General features: G+C 48.1%; 1 protein-coding gene across 1 annotated transcript; it reads left to right on the top strand.

Annotated features, from left to right (window-relative positions):
- The first annotated feature begins 1,809 nt into the window (after positions 1 to 1,809).
- LOC120713760 (protein SHI RELATED SEQUENCE 1-like) lies at positions 1,810 to 3,823 on the top strand. Its single transcript, XM_039999732.1, has 2 exons — positions 1,810 to 2,830; positions 2,987 to 3,823. Exons 1-2 carry the CDS (start codon positions 2,278 to 2,280, stop codon positions 3,349 to 3,351), a joined length of 918 nt encoding a protein of 305 aa, XP_039855666.1. The 5' UTR covers positions 1,810 to 2,277; the 3' UTR covers positions 3,352 to 3,823.
- The last annotated feature ends 10,304 nt before the right edge of the window (positions 3,824 to 14,127 follow it).

The raw sequence follows: 14,127 nt of genomic DNA, 5'->3' as shown, positions 1-14,127 counted from the left end.
GCCGATGGATTAAACAAATCTAATGCAGGTAGCGTACACATGCATGTAAAAAAAGATTAGAGAGGAAATAATCGATCAGTAACCGAGGTGTTACTACTCTATACTATCTCTGTTTGATCTCAGGGGAGCATGTCAGCTTGTGGCAGAAGTAAAAAAACTCTGCCATGCATGGCATGATGATCAGCTATTCACTCCGTTCGGCAGCCAGCTCCAGCCCAACAGTATTTTTCTCTCACACAACTCCAGCCACCAGCTCCGGCCAGCCCAACAGTATTTTTCTCTCATGCCACTCCAGCTCCAGCCTGCCGAACACAGTGATTATTTTTTACCGCTGCATGCTCTCCTCTGTCAAAAGTCAATAAAAGCACCAAAATTCACAAGAACTAAACATGATAAAAGGATACTATGACCGAAAAGAAGAAATGATTTTTCGTCTCTCTAAGCCATTGTCGTCCCACTAACTACAGCCTCCTGCAGGGGCTCGAGAACTCTTCTTTAGAGGATCATCATCATCAGTTCCATTATTCCCTCGTCAGAAACGGAGTTAAATAGAAATAGAATAGAATAATATTCCATCGTCCTAATTAATGTTTTCTTGTACGTATACTTATTTGAGTTTGAGTTTGAAGTCAACGGCGAGTCCAACAGTGGCCGGCGCTCGCCCTACGAACCGGAGCCGGGCGACTTCCTCCTTCCGGGCGCAGGTGGCGCAGAGGATTTGCTTCCGGAAATCAAGGGCCCCCTGTTACGTACGACGTCACGCAGATCTCCGCTAGATCGCCTGCCCTGTCCCGGCCGCCCATTCTTTAATCCAACAACTTGCCCTGCTGCCTTCTTGGCTGCTAGCTTGCTCGTCCGAGATCCTCGATCATGGGCGCATGGCCACCGGAAAGTGGCTGCCTGCGCGCATTTCTTTTTAGTTTTCTTTTCTTTTCTATCGGCGGCGATGATAGGAGGGCAGATCGGCCGGCCGGCCGGGCACCGCGAGGAGATGGAGACAGCCGCCGTACAGTGCCGGCGGCGGCGGCGGCGGTGCGCGTCCGTTCAGAGGTCAGGATGAGCACCACGCCCATGACGAGGCGGCGTCTGCAGGTTTAGGAAATAATAATGGCCAGACCGTTGGGGAATTCGATCGCCTTCTGAAAAGGCTTTGAAAAGACCCGCCGGCCGGCCGGAAAGAAGAGCAGCAGCGAGCGGCCAATCATCACGGCAGGCATATATTTCCTTATCACACGTCCATCTCCAAAGAGGATCTCGACATATCCTTCAAAAAAAAAGAAAAGAAAAGAAAAAGATGATCTTGATGAATGAGTGGTTTGTGATAGCACACAGGAATAACGAGCATCTCGCCGCCGGTGACGACGCTTCCGGCCGTGATCGATCGAGGTTAGTTCCGGGCGCCGCCGGCAGACCACGCGGCGTTGCCTCCTCCAGGAATGAGCCGCGGCCTCTGCGGGCGTGATGATTGGTTGCCTTGGACGACGCATCCCCACTCATCCGACGGTCGCGCGTGGTCGAACGGCCATCGGACGTCCGGGCGCCGCGTTTTACAGTCACTGTAGCTCCCTCTTGGGTTCTCCGGTCCATGTGCAAGTGCGAGTGCAACTCTCTCTCTCTCTCTAGCGTGTAGAGAGAGAAAGCGACGGAGCGAGACGGCGACGAGAGTGAGGAGAGTAGTTCGTTTCGTACACTCGTGAGGAAATACGAGTACGACGTCGTAGAGAGAGGGAGAGGGGGAGGGAGAGGGAGAGGAGTATTAAATGGGGCGTTTTTGGGAGCGTGCAGTGCAGGATCGTTGGCGGCGTGGCAGGCCCTCCCTCCCCTGTCGCCTCCATCACTCGCCTCACCACACAAAAATTAAAGCTCACCTCAGCTGCTGCTCTCCTCGCGCGCGGCCTCCCCTCCCCTTCGATCCCCGCCCGTCGGAGCCCCTCCCTCTCCTCTACCCTCCTCGTCCTCGCCTCCTCACGCGCAGACACGCCAAAATTCTAGGGAACCCCCACTAGGCGCACCGCCGCACCCTAGCTACCGCTCTCGCCCTAGCTAGATCGATACAGCTAGCTCGCGGCAGCGGCAGCTAGCTCCTGCGGGTGCCGGCCGGCCCAGCAGCCGGGCCGCGCTCAAAATTCGCGCGCACCGCCACGCGGCGTCTCGTGCCCATGCGGCGGACCACGCCGGCTCGGCGGCGGACAGCGGGAGCGCCGCGCCACCACCAGTAGCCTCCTGCCGGACACGGGCGATCCGCCGCTGCCCGCGCGGGCCTATGGATCTGGCCGCATGGCGGGCTTCCCTCTAGGAGGCGGCGGAGGAGGAGGGCACCACGGCCGCGGCGGCGGCGACCACCACCACCACTACCCCCACGTCAGCCCTTCCTCCGGCTCCGACTCCGCCGCCGCCGCCGCCGCGGCATACCTCTACACGACGGCCGCCGCCGCGCCCCGGGGCGGCGGGTTCCAGCTCTGGCCGCACCACCCGGTGCAGGAGCACCACTTCTACGCGCCCAACATCATCCGCTTCGCCGATGACCCCGCCGCGGGCTCCTCATCCTCGCGCAGCGGGAGGGGCTCCGCCTCCGGCGCCGGCGCCGGCACCATCAGCTGCCAGGACTGCGGCAACCAGGCCAAGAAGGACTGCGCCCACATGCGCTGCCGCACCTGCTGCAAGAGCCGGGGCTTCGACTGCCCAACGCACGTCAAGTCCACCTGGGTGCCCGCCGCCAAGCGCCGCGAGCGCCAGCAGCAGCTTGCCACCGGCGCCGCCGAGCCATCCAAGCGACCGCGCGACGCCGGCGCCCAGCCTTCGTCCACCACAGCCACAACCACTTCCTCGGGTATGCACTGATCCGTCCTCATCCACCAGCCAACCAATTCACAAGCTCAGATAATATAAGCTACTTGCAGTTGCAGCTAGCTTAATTACGACCAATCAGCTCGCTGATATATATTAAGCAGCATGTTCATGTGTTTGATGCATGATTGATCATCAGGAGAGCAGCAGCAGCAGATGGCCATGGTGGGCGAGCGGTACCCACGGGAGGTGAGCTCGGAGGCGGTGTTCCGCTGCGTGCGCCTGGGCCCCGTCGACGAGGCCTACGCCGAGGTCGCGTACCAGACCACCGTCAGCATCGCCGGCCACGTCTTCAAGGGCATCCTGCACGACGTCGGCCCGGACCCGTCCGCCGCGGCCGCCGGCGGCTTCCGCCACGCCGCCGAGGGGTCCTCCCCGAGCACGGCCGCGGCGGGCGAAGGCAGCGTCGCGGGGCCCGTGTCGTCATCGGCTGTGGTCATGGACCCGTACCCGACGCCCGGCCCCTACGGCGGCCCGCCCTTCTTCCACGGCCATCCGAGGTGATCAGACGGCCACACCTCGATGGACGGCTAGCTCTTCATTATTCCCTTTAGACACATGTTGATCGATCGCCTTCCAATCCATGTCTTGATGATATTATTTTGCTTATTTACTAGAAGTATTATCTCATCATCATCATCACCTCTAAAATTGTCAGTAGATTTTCCTTACCTTCTTGATCGATCTCTTCCCGTTCTCAATTAATGATGCATAAACTGATGAGCTGGTCTTCACTGTTTCGTTACTAGTAGGATCATACTACTGTAGTAGCTATGCCATCAGGTTACTAAAAGTATATATAAAGCTTTGGACTAGCTAGGGAGCAGTGTTCATGATTGAAGATTTAATCTGATATGATCGACGGTTAGGTAACATGGTGCCTGCTTGCATTGGGAGAATATGGCTACCGTGATTGACACTACTCTTTCCTCTTGCCATTCTCTCCTCCTTTCATATTGTTCCATGGTGGTGATGATGCTGTCCCCTGGTGGTGTCTTGATTGTATAATTAGATCGAGTACGGGAAATTAAGGTTGCTGTGCACATATGCTGCATATATTTTTGTTGAACTGAAGAATACACACAGTACCTTCTGATTTATACTCCAGTGTGGATGTGTCTATTCCATAAGGTGTGACACCTTTGCTTTAGCTTTTCTCTTCAAAAGCTGAGCCCTGGTTTCCTAGATAGTAGCTACTGCTGATTCTTAGTTGGAAATTTGGTGTGAATGATTGTTATGCTCGTTAGAGAGAGAGAGAGAGAGAGAGAGAGAGAGAGATTTCTTCCAGTCATCATATGCTGAAAGAAGGCTGCGGGCAGCGTCAGAATGTCAGATATCTATGTCTTGGGAAGAATCAAATGACGAGATAATTGGAAGGAAATGCTAGTTACAATGTGCTTTCCAATGTTTCCAAGTTTGGTAATCGCAAACAGGGTTCCTGACCACTGGCGGATCCCATCCAATTCCAATCATATCTCATCACATCACATCATATTCCGTGTTGTCATCTCAAGCAAATTATTTTGAGTGCATCCTAATTTAATTGTCATTTCAACCATAATAGCAAGAACAGTTGCATTGAGTGAATGTCACCATATAGAGTAATTAGTAAAATTGATCTGGACCTAGCAAAACAAATTAAAGGGCGTCTGTAGACCCCTTTCTATTTTCTTCCCAAATAATGGGAGAGTTTATTCCTGTGTTTTTTTTCTGGTTTGAGGATTATATGTATCACATTAATTATATACAAAAGTGTATCAAAATAGAGCACTTTTAACATAACACCACTCGAGGTTAAGAATATGTATTGCTTTCATAGGTCAATGTTATTGATATCCAAGGAAGGGCATTTCCAACATTTTGCCATCAATGTGTACATTTCTTGAGCAACACATTCATTGTCTATCTATATATGGAGTGATGAACAATGATGAACTTAGGAAATGAATTATTATTGTGTAGCAAACACGCCCCGGGCATCTCTGGAGACTCAATCAAATGACGGTTTACTACCAACTAACCTTCAAACTACATGCATTTTGTTTCAGATAGTTTAAGTTATGGTTAGTCTGATCTATTTGCACGTACAATAATATTAATGGATGCTGCCATTTTAATCTTCAGTGAGGATAAATTGTGTGATGCTTGGCTTGAATGCTTGATCTAGGACCTGCTCTTTTCTACCCGTGCCATATATAGACTTGTGCGTTTTGTATCAAATTCAAATGTTCACTAGCGTGAATGTTATCTGCTATAGAACTTTTGTTGTCTTGATTAATGCTAGTGAACTTTGGAATGCTTCAATTTTTTCTGTGTTCTCCTTATTTCCCTTTAGTTGATGTTATGCATGGTGCTGTGGGGTAACATATTTATGAAGGTGCTAATCAGATTTGATACATATGATTGAATTATATTGTACATAATTAGCTTTGTCCCATTCTTCTCAGGTTCACTGAAAATAATACTAATTTCAAAATGCTTTCAAATTTGAAATCGAGAACGTTATCGAAGTAAACCTGATATAATCATCCTATCTATGTATATAATTGCTTTACTGTTTACCTATAGGGATGTTGATTATAATATATTCATGTATATTGCCTCTATATGAAAGAGGATCTAATAAGCTACCAGCCTACATGGAATTTTTCTCAAACAAGAGAAGGTAGTACTAGTCACAAGTCTAATTTGTTCGGTAAATACTATAAGTTTTGAACCAAATTATACATTATTATTTTCAAACTCTCTCGTACATGTGCAAGAATTAAATGGGTGAATTAATGGTAGTCTAAGCACTTGTTCATCAATTCTTTACCTAGATAGCAGTCACCGTCATTATATAATAATGTATTTGTCACGCAACTCCAAAGATGCACGATGATTTGGCCTCATCTCTTTGGCTCTGATCTGTTCCTTTCAATGGAAAGGCTAGCTGGAACAATAATCGGTAACCCCTTTAATTTGGAACCTCTTGCTAGAGAAATTTCATGTATACCTTTCCGGTTCTGGATCATGCATATCCTCAAGTCAAAGCTGTTTGTAATTTTTAAGTTCAATGTGTAGTATTTTGGCATTATCTTTTGAATCTTTTAAAGACTTTGATAGGGACTGGTTGGACCTACCACTCTATTGGCATTTCCAATTAAATATAGTCAATAATTAACAGTTAAGTATGCTATATATCTATATCTTGTCACCCCTCTCCTGCTTGTAACTATAGTTACAACCAGTCCCCACCCCTCTCCTACTTGTAATTTTTTGAAAGAATGCATATGCGTCAGTTGGAAGTCACTAAATATTTACTATTTGAATCTTGTCACCAGGCAATCGAAGGACATCTAATAAGTTTAGAATTGCTAATGAACTTGGGTCCTAATCTAACATATAATATTAAAAAGTGCCGGGTATCTTGTCCAAATAATATCTTATCCAGGCCACAACGCTGTAGGCTAGCTGTGGTTATTTATCTATAGTACCGCGTATCTTGTTCTAATCTGTCACACATATCTTAGAAAGCAGAAAAGCACTGTTTAATAAGACTTGTTTTCATAGCGTATCGTATTTGTTACTTTGACATTTAAGTATTATTACTTAGCATCCCATTCGCACCATCCTTTTTACATTAATTTTTGTTTCTCTCTTGAATGGTGGCGGAGCGGTGCGCGAATGACATATAGAAAATTTTGTTTCTCTCTTTTCTTTCCCGAAGATTACATGTATGAGTATGACCCATCTGTACAACCTATTATTTAACACCCAGGAAATTAGTTAAATCAAATGGATCCAATGAGTTAAATTATTGTATAAATATCGGTGCTTATTTTAAATTAAATAGTTGTGCCTATATATACACTAGGCAATTATGCCAGTGCGTTGTTACAGACAAAGTTGATATAATTATCGGATACATATTGGTGTCCATTGTGTTAATTTGTAGGGATCTACGTGATCGAGTCGTGGACGGAGGGGGTTACGACTCGCAGATGGGATGGACTAAGGCCCATCTATCAATAACATAGGCGGACCAAACCAACGTACCAAACCAAAAAATTAGATGAAAATTTTACTCGCTTTAGTAATAGGTATAGATATCTCCTTAAATTAGAAGTATTTTTGAGTGAAATTTAAAACATGTGAGCTAGGGATTTGCATTGACCCCGTCCCACATGCTGTCACTCTGTAGGGCCGCTTTATTTGTGCAAGCAGACAGAGATGACGACGGAATAATAGCATGCATGGCTGTGCAAATATTATGTGTTGTCAAGAACAGTTGCAGCATGCATGTATGTACTGGAGGGAGGGAGGGTGACAGTACTAGGCAGCCATTCCCTTTTCGCCGTTCCCCTTTGCGCCTCTAAAAGGAGGAAATAAGGAGGCAAGGATGCGACGGATGATGATGCCTGCAGGATCGGAGCGGCGGCAGTACTGTTCACCATCATCTCCTTTTCCAGTAGAGAGCACAGAGCAGTGTGTGTGTGTGTGCTCCGGCCGATCCTTTCCCGGCCGGTAGTGTAGAGCTCGCACTAGAGCAGTGCCGGTAGTGTGTGTGTGTACTCCCACATTGCATGTGTGTATTTCGATCGCCGCGCGCACACATTCTTCTGGAGAGAATGAACGAGGAAATGGTTCCAACAGTAGACGGCCGGGCGTATTGAGGGATGGCAGACGCAGAAACTGCAAATGCATGCATCCAGTGTACCGTCTCATCTTTATCGCCGTCGCTACAGTAACGCATGCTCCCTAGCTACCTTATCTTCTCTATCCTCTTTTTTACCTGCTGGCTGCTGCATGCCTCTCTTCTCCTCTCATGAGAGAGAGAGAGAGAGAGGCTACTAGCTGCTAGTGTCCTATACGAGAGAGCTAGGAGGAGGTAGTAGGGTTCTTCATGATGGGGAAGGGAATCCTTAGCTAAGGTAGTAGGGTGGGGAGAAGGAGGAAGGGCCATCCATGTAGCCATGCTCTACGTTTGGTGTTGTTGCCGCGCCCGGCATGGCATGCATGGTCCCGGAAAGGACGACGTCTACCGGGGAGCTAGTCACGTGCCTCATCAAGCACCAAAACCAACCACCGCAAAGCTCGCTCGCTCCAAGATTTACAGGGCATTGCAGGAGCAGGACCCCTGACCTGCCTGTAATCTTTGCCATCTGCCACAATCCTTGCACAATCCTTGCAGTTGCTGCAGGGAGCGAGCTTTCGCTTTCTCCTCCGGCAACCCAGCCTTGGCCCTTGGAGTAGTATTATTCTTCCCCTACTAGCAGCTGCTTGATCCCGATGGCGGATAGCTAGAGATCGGCAGAGCTCCTGGTCAGATCGGTGTTCCCTTCACCACCTGCAACAAGCTGATCATCGAGTTATTCATCAGCGTCGAGATCGCCGCCTGCTCCTGCCTGCATGCATGGTCACCATCATCTACGATCTATCCCTTCCTCTGTGGCCTTCTGGTCCAGGACTGGACTGCTCTGGATCACCATTACATTGCTCCCAGTGCACACAGAGCTCAGTAATTGTTCTTATTAATCTTCATGGTGGACATTTGCGCCTTCTGATCTGTTCTGATTGAGCTTCATTGCAGCCAGGGCCAGGCATTATTTATTGCGAGATCGAGCCACTATACATGAATTGAACCTGCTGGTTAGGGATGCAAGTTATATATGTACTAGTCTTTCAACCCGTGCTCCCCGCACGGGCTAGTTAGAGATATATAATAATTGTCTATCTCACACTCTCTTTAATTAATTAAATATTCTAATTCAATATTGCAAAAATACATATTTATCATTATGTAATTGTAATAAATGTGACAGGTTTAGTTACTAACAATTTTTTCTCACTTTGCATCACATCTCCATATATGTTTGATATGTGTTTAACTGAACACTTTGTTTGAACTATGTGAACAACATGAAAATTGTATTTTTATCTCTTCTTTCATACAAGAATATAGGGAAAATTCGATTCATGCCACCACAACTCCGTGAAATTGGGTTTCACGTTGAAAATCATGCCACTCAATGGCATGGATTTCAACATGAAATCCAACTTCGTGAAATTGTAGTGGCATGGATCCAACTGACCCAAGAATATATGGTGACAAACACATTATGGTTAGTATGTTTATATAAATAATAACATAAATCTTACTATTACTAATGATAGGAATAGTAATTTAGAATTTTATATTGATGCGCTTTAAGATTTTATTATATTAATATAATTTTGATTAATATTTGGGGTTCATTTTAACTTTTTATTATGTTATCATTGGATAATATATATAAAAAATTAGGTGGTCATTTGATATTATTTTATAATGTCATAAGTGGGTAATTTACATGAAAATTATGGGGTTACTTTAGATTATTTTTTATAATGGCAGAGGTGGGTAATTTAGATACATGTTTAGGGGGTTACTTTAGATTATTTTTTATAATGGCAGAGGTGGGTAATTTAGATACATGTTTAGGGGGGCACTTTAGTCTATTTTCATAATGGCAAAGGTGGGTAATTTATTAAAAAAGATAACAAATCCAATGGCTATTATGATTAGAGTTGCCGAATTGATGGCCGGATGTTTGTGATTTTTGTGAGATTTTGTAGAATTTCTCTATTTTTTAGACTGTCCACCTAGGATCCTAGGTGGCTTTGCCTGGAGGCTTCAAAAGGAGGCTCCAATTAGTAATAGTAAGATTTTGGATGTAAAAAATTGATAATTAAAATGAATTAGAATGACATTCCACGTAAATAATTTAGGAGAAAAAAATGAACTGAAGTATTGCATACTATCGTAATTAATTAGCTGACCCAAAAAACACTTACCCACCTGCATCTACCGGTGGTACCACGCGCAGAAAGAAAGATCGATGTGTCAGCAGCTGATTATAGTTAATCCTTACGTACGTGTTGCATTAGCAGCTAGCTAGGGACGATGATGCTGATGAGAGAGAGATTGTTGATTCGCGTATACTACACTGAGATCTTGTACATGGTATCAGATGATGAGAGCATCAGTTCCTGCACTTTCTGCAACAGGATGGATATACATATATATATATATATATGGAGTAATAATTTAACGGGCGTAGCATTGATTCACCTTTCTGCGGCGTAATATGATATTGGATCCGCATTTTAGCATCGATTCAGCTTTCTGATGTGAGGATGGAGGAGCTAGTAGCTAGAAAGCAGGCATAGTAGCTTATATTTGCTACTTTTTTTTCTTTGTCTCAAACATGCTTGTGCAGTATGCTTGTTGTTGCACAGGAAAGTTCATACACGCATGCACATGCAGCATTCCTTTTCATTTAATTTGCATATATAACTAAGAACCGAATCTCACCCTCTCGCTGCTGCCACACCTAATTAAATATTGGATTTCCCCGTCCATTAATAAAGTAAGACGTTTTGGTTAAAACTTGACAAATTAGTTGAATTTACTTCTAGAGACCAAAATGCACATTTGAATGAATGGACACTGTGTGTGGTGTTTAATTATTATTTTTTTCAAAAAAAGGAATGAATATGAATACTACTTGATTAGATTACGCGATTCATAAATAGAATTGGCTATAGATGGCCATGCAGCCCGAAGCCCATAGTCCCGGCCCAATCACGGCAATTTTGGCCCTGCCCAAGCACGGCACGGCCCGGCCCAAACCATGCCCGGGCTAGCCCGGCCCGCTACCCGTGCCCGGGCTTGGGCCGCACCCCCCGCCCGTGGGCTGGCCCGGCCTGGCACGGAAATTGCAGGCCGGCCCGTAGTTGGCCCGCTAACTCTAAAATCTAACCAGCCCAGCCGGCCAGCCCACACAACTCCCCCACTCCCAGACTGCAAACCCTAAAGGCCCACTTACCTGGTCACCCCGTCCGCCCAGCGAGCCCGGAGCACCCTCCGCCCCTCCCCCAGCGCAGCGCCCCCCGCCTCCCCAGAGCCCCGAGCACCGGCAGCGGCGGCCGCCGCCTCGTCTCCGCCCCGCCGGCCGCCGCAGCGCCGCCTCCTCGTCTCCGCCTGGCCCGCCGCCGCTCCTCGTCTCTGCGACTCTGCCTCGCCTGTCGCCGCCCCTCGGATCCGCGGCGTCGGCCGCCGCCTCCTCCTCTCCGCCCCGCCGAACGCCGCCTCCTCGGATCCGCGGCACCGGCCGTCGCCTCCTCATCTCCGAACCACCGGACGCCTCGCCGGCTGCCGCTCCTCAGATCCGTGGCATTGGCCGCCTCCTCCTCATCTCCGAACCGCCGGAAGCCTCGCTGGCCGCCGCCTCCTCGGATCCGCGGCGCCGGCTGCCGCTTCCTCAGCTCCGCCGTCGCCGGCCGCCGCCGCCTCTGCTGTCTGCTCCTCGATGGGCTTCGGGCGGCCCGAGATCTGCTGTTGGGCCGGGCTGTCTTGGGCTGGCCCGGCACGAAAGTGGCCCGTGGGCTCATGCCTGGGCCGTCAGGGGGAGCCCATGGGCTAGCACGGCACGGCCCATTAGGTTATAGGGCCGGGCCAGGCACGGCCCTGTAAAGAGCGGGCCAGGGCGGGCCCGTGCCAGGACCGGGCCGGGCCGCCCGAATGGCCATCTATAGATTTGGCATCATTCGTACCGAAGGTCATTTAATATAGGGTGCGTTTGCAGAGCTCCCATATTAAGCTGATTCTCTTTTGAGTCCAGCAGGAGCTCTGCTAAATATTTTTTCAGAGAGAAGTGACTCGATCTCTGTTGATTCTGTAAAGTGGTTATGTGAAATGAACTAATTAATTATGAGGCTCCGAAAAAGTAGCTTCTCCTGATTTTTTGAAGTGATTCTATTCTGATTTTAAGAGTTTATGCTACAGAATTAAAAAAATCATTTTCAGCCGTAGAATAACTTCTTTCAAAAGAATCAGCTGTCATAGAGAATCATAATCTGATGGAGTTTTTTTTACCAAACGGAACCATAATATGGGGCTGGGCATAGACTAATGAATCCGTACGACGTACCACCTCGAAGTGTGTCCAGATATGTCGTTCATCGTCACGCACGTAGATGCGCGCGTGGCGTGGAGCGGCAGCTCGCGTTTCTAGGGATCTAGAGCTGCAAAATTCGTTAATCCCCAAGCACAAGACAGTAGACATCTACTAGTAGCTACTTATCTCAAAAGGATTTCGACATATATACATGCACTCGATCTGCACACAGACACAGCATGCGATTGGAAAGCATATAGTACAAAGTGATATATCGAGCAGCGAGCATGCATGGATGCAGGTTCCCTCCATTCCAAATTGTAGTGCGTTTGATTGTATTTTTTACCATAAATTTGACTACTCATTTTATTTAAAAAATTGTACAAATATTATCAAATTTAAATCATTCTTTATCTTGTATTGATAAAACAATCCATGACAAAAAAACGATATTTTGTATAATTTTTGAATAAGAGGAGTGATAAAGCTTAGGATAAAAAAAGCAAATGACCTATAATTTGACACGGAGGGAGTACTACAGTAGTATCTCCTCTCCCCCAGTCGCCTCCGGCCGCCGTGTCTCGAGTGTGCGGCGAGTACTCCGGCCGGCCACCGGCTCGTCGTTGTTGGTTGTTGCGGTGGAATCGATGGATGGATGGATGGATGCAATCGTGTACGGGAGCAGACATCTTCTGCCGCGGAGCCGCGTGTTTGCTGGCCGGGCTACTGCCGGTGCCGGCGGTGGCTGACTGTGCGCGCCGGGAGAAGAATCCAAGGATTTATTATTAGGCTCGATGATCGAATCGGGCGCTGCTGGGTACCGGGCGGGACGGGCGCGTGATCGATATCACCGCATGCAGCCGAGATGCATGATGCATGCATGTGCAGCAAGCCTACTAGCTGCAGGTGCAACAAGCCAACGGCCTTTACACAAAATTAAAGCTAGCATGCATGCCTAGTATATAGCTAGCTAAACTAGCTATGGATAAACAGGGTCCGGGATTAAAAACCGCATAATTGACACGTCTGCACAGTGGGAGATATCGATGCATGGTTAGAGGAGATGTTTAGCTAAAGAACACAACAACCCCCTTTTTTTCCTTGTCTTACACCGCTTCGTTAATTAATTTGCATCCGGTGCTTGATACATCGATACTTCGATACTATAAAGATCGAAAATAATTGAAAAACTTTCTCATCCAAATTGGACCCGCCGTACCCTTCACGCCGGACCCGCATGTCAGGGCCGAAGGAGGTGGGAGAAGGTGGAGACCCATAAAAATCGCATGTTGGAGAGCGTTTCTACCAAAAAAATTAATTTTTTTCTCACCAGAAATTTCTTTACCCGCCCGCGCGTATCCCAGTACAGAAACAGAGTCCGGCTCACTCCCGTCTGTGGTTGCCGATCGCCGTTTCCTTCTCCCTCTCCCCCTGCTCTGCAGGGCCTCAGGTCTCGGTGCAGCCGCCGCGGGTCTTCCCTCAACGGCACGACCTCCACCCTGGGCGCTCGGCCTCACAACGTGGGAGGAGGCAATGACCTTCACGGGGACTGCGGCTCTCGCGTCGCGTCCCGCCGAGGCAGTCCCAGGCATGACCGTCCTCCACCCTCCCATGGCCGCACCCTGCTCTTGGGACACCTTCCACAAAAAGCACCATCAGCTCTAGCCTCACGCCCGTCCGTCGCCTAACCTAGCTAGCTCCAGCCGGCCGCTGAAGCTAGCTTCCCCTCCCGACCTTCTTGCATTGCTCGAGAACCGCGGAGATTGTTTCCAAGGAGAAGAGACATGAGTTGTCGAGAGAGATTTGGAGGAGATGGGCAAGTACGCTACTTGACATGGGGGTGCGCATCGTGGCGCGGTTCCATTCCACCCCCGCTGCCCCGCGGACAGCCGCCGGCGTTGGAGACGGCCGCAAGGGCGAGTCCGCGATGGCCGTGAAGATGCTGCAGGGGTCGGAGCCCGTGGAGATCATCCTCTACATCATCGTCTAGGCCAAGATTTACTCCCAGCCGGGAGGGTGAGATGGCGTGTGGTCACTTGCTTCATGACGGAGAAATCGAGATGCTATCCTCTTTTCTTTTTCTTCTGCCCCTTTCCGTTTGTGTTGGATTTTGCCGTGAGTGATTCATTCGTTTCTGGGTGTCCAACTGATTTAGGATAAGGTCAGTTTGCAAATAGGCCTCTAGCAAAAATCTAAATAGAATACAATAGTATGAGTATGAATAGTCCTACAAAATTCTCTATAAAGGTGTATATAGAACTTTTAGATCCAGTCCAACCTGCATAACTAACCTAAGATTTTTTTTTTCCAATTCGCAAGCACTATTCAGTGTATCTTTCAAAATCTTCTACTAAAACCC

This window comes from Panicum virgatum, chromosome 6K (genome assembly GCF_016808335.1).
Source record: "Panicum virgatum strain AP13 chromosome 6K, P.virgatum_v5, whole genome shotgun sequence".
Classification (NCBI taxonomy): domain Eukaryota; kingdom Viridiplantae; phylum Streptophyta; class Magnoliopsida; order Poales; family Poaceae; genus Panicum; species Panicum virgatum.
This window is presented reverse-complemented; position numbering and strand designations above follow the sequence as displayed.

What these genes read in the sequence shown, in the direction of transcription:
- LOC120713760 (XM_039999732.1), top strand. Translation starts at nt 2,278, where the DNA reads ATGGCGGGCTTCCCTCTAGGAGGCGGCGGAGGAGGAGGGCACCACGGC. An exon ending in AGCCACAACCACTTCCTCGG is followed by an intron (nt 2,831 to 2,986) that starts GTATGCACTGAT and finishes ATTGATCATCAG; the next exon opens with GAGAGCAGCAGCAGCAGATG.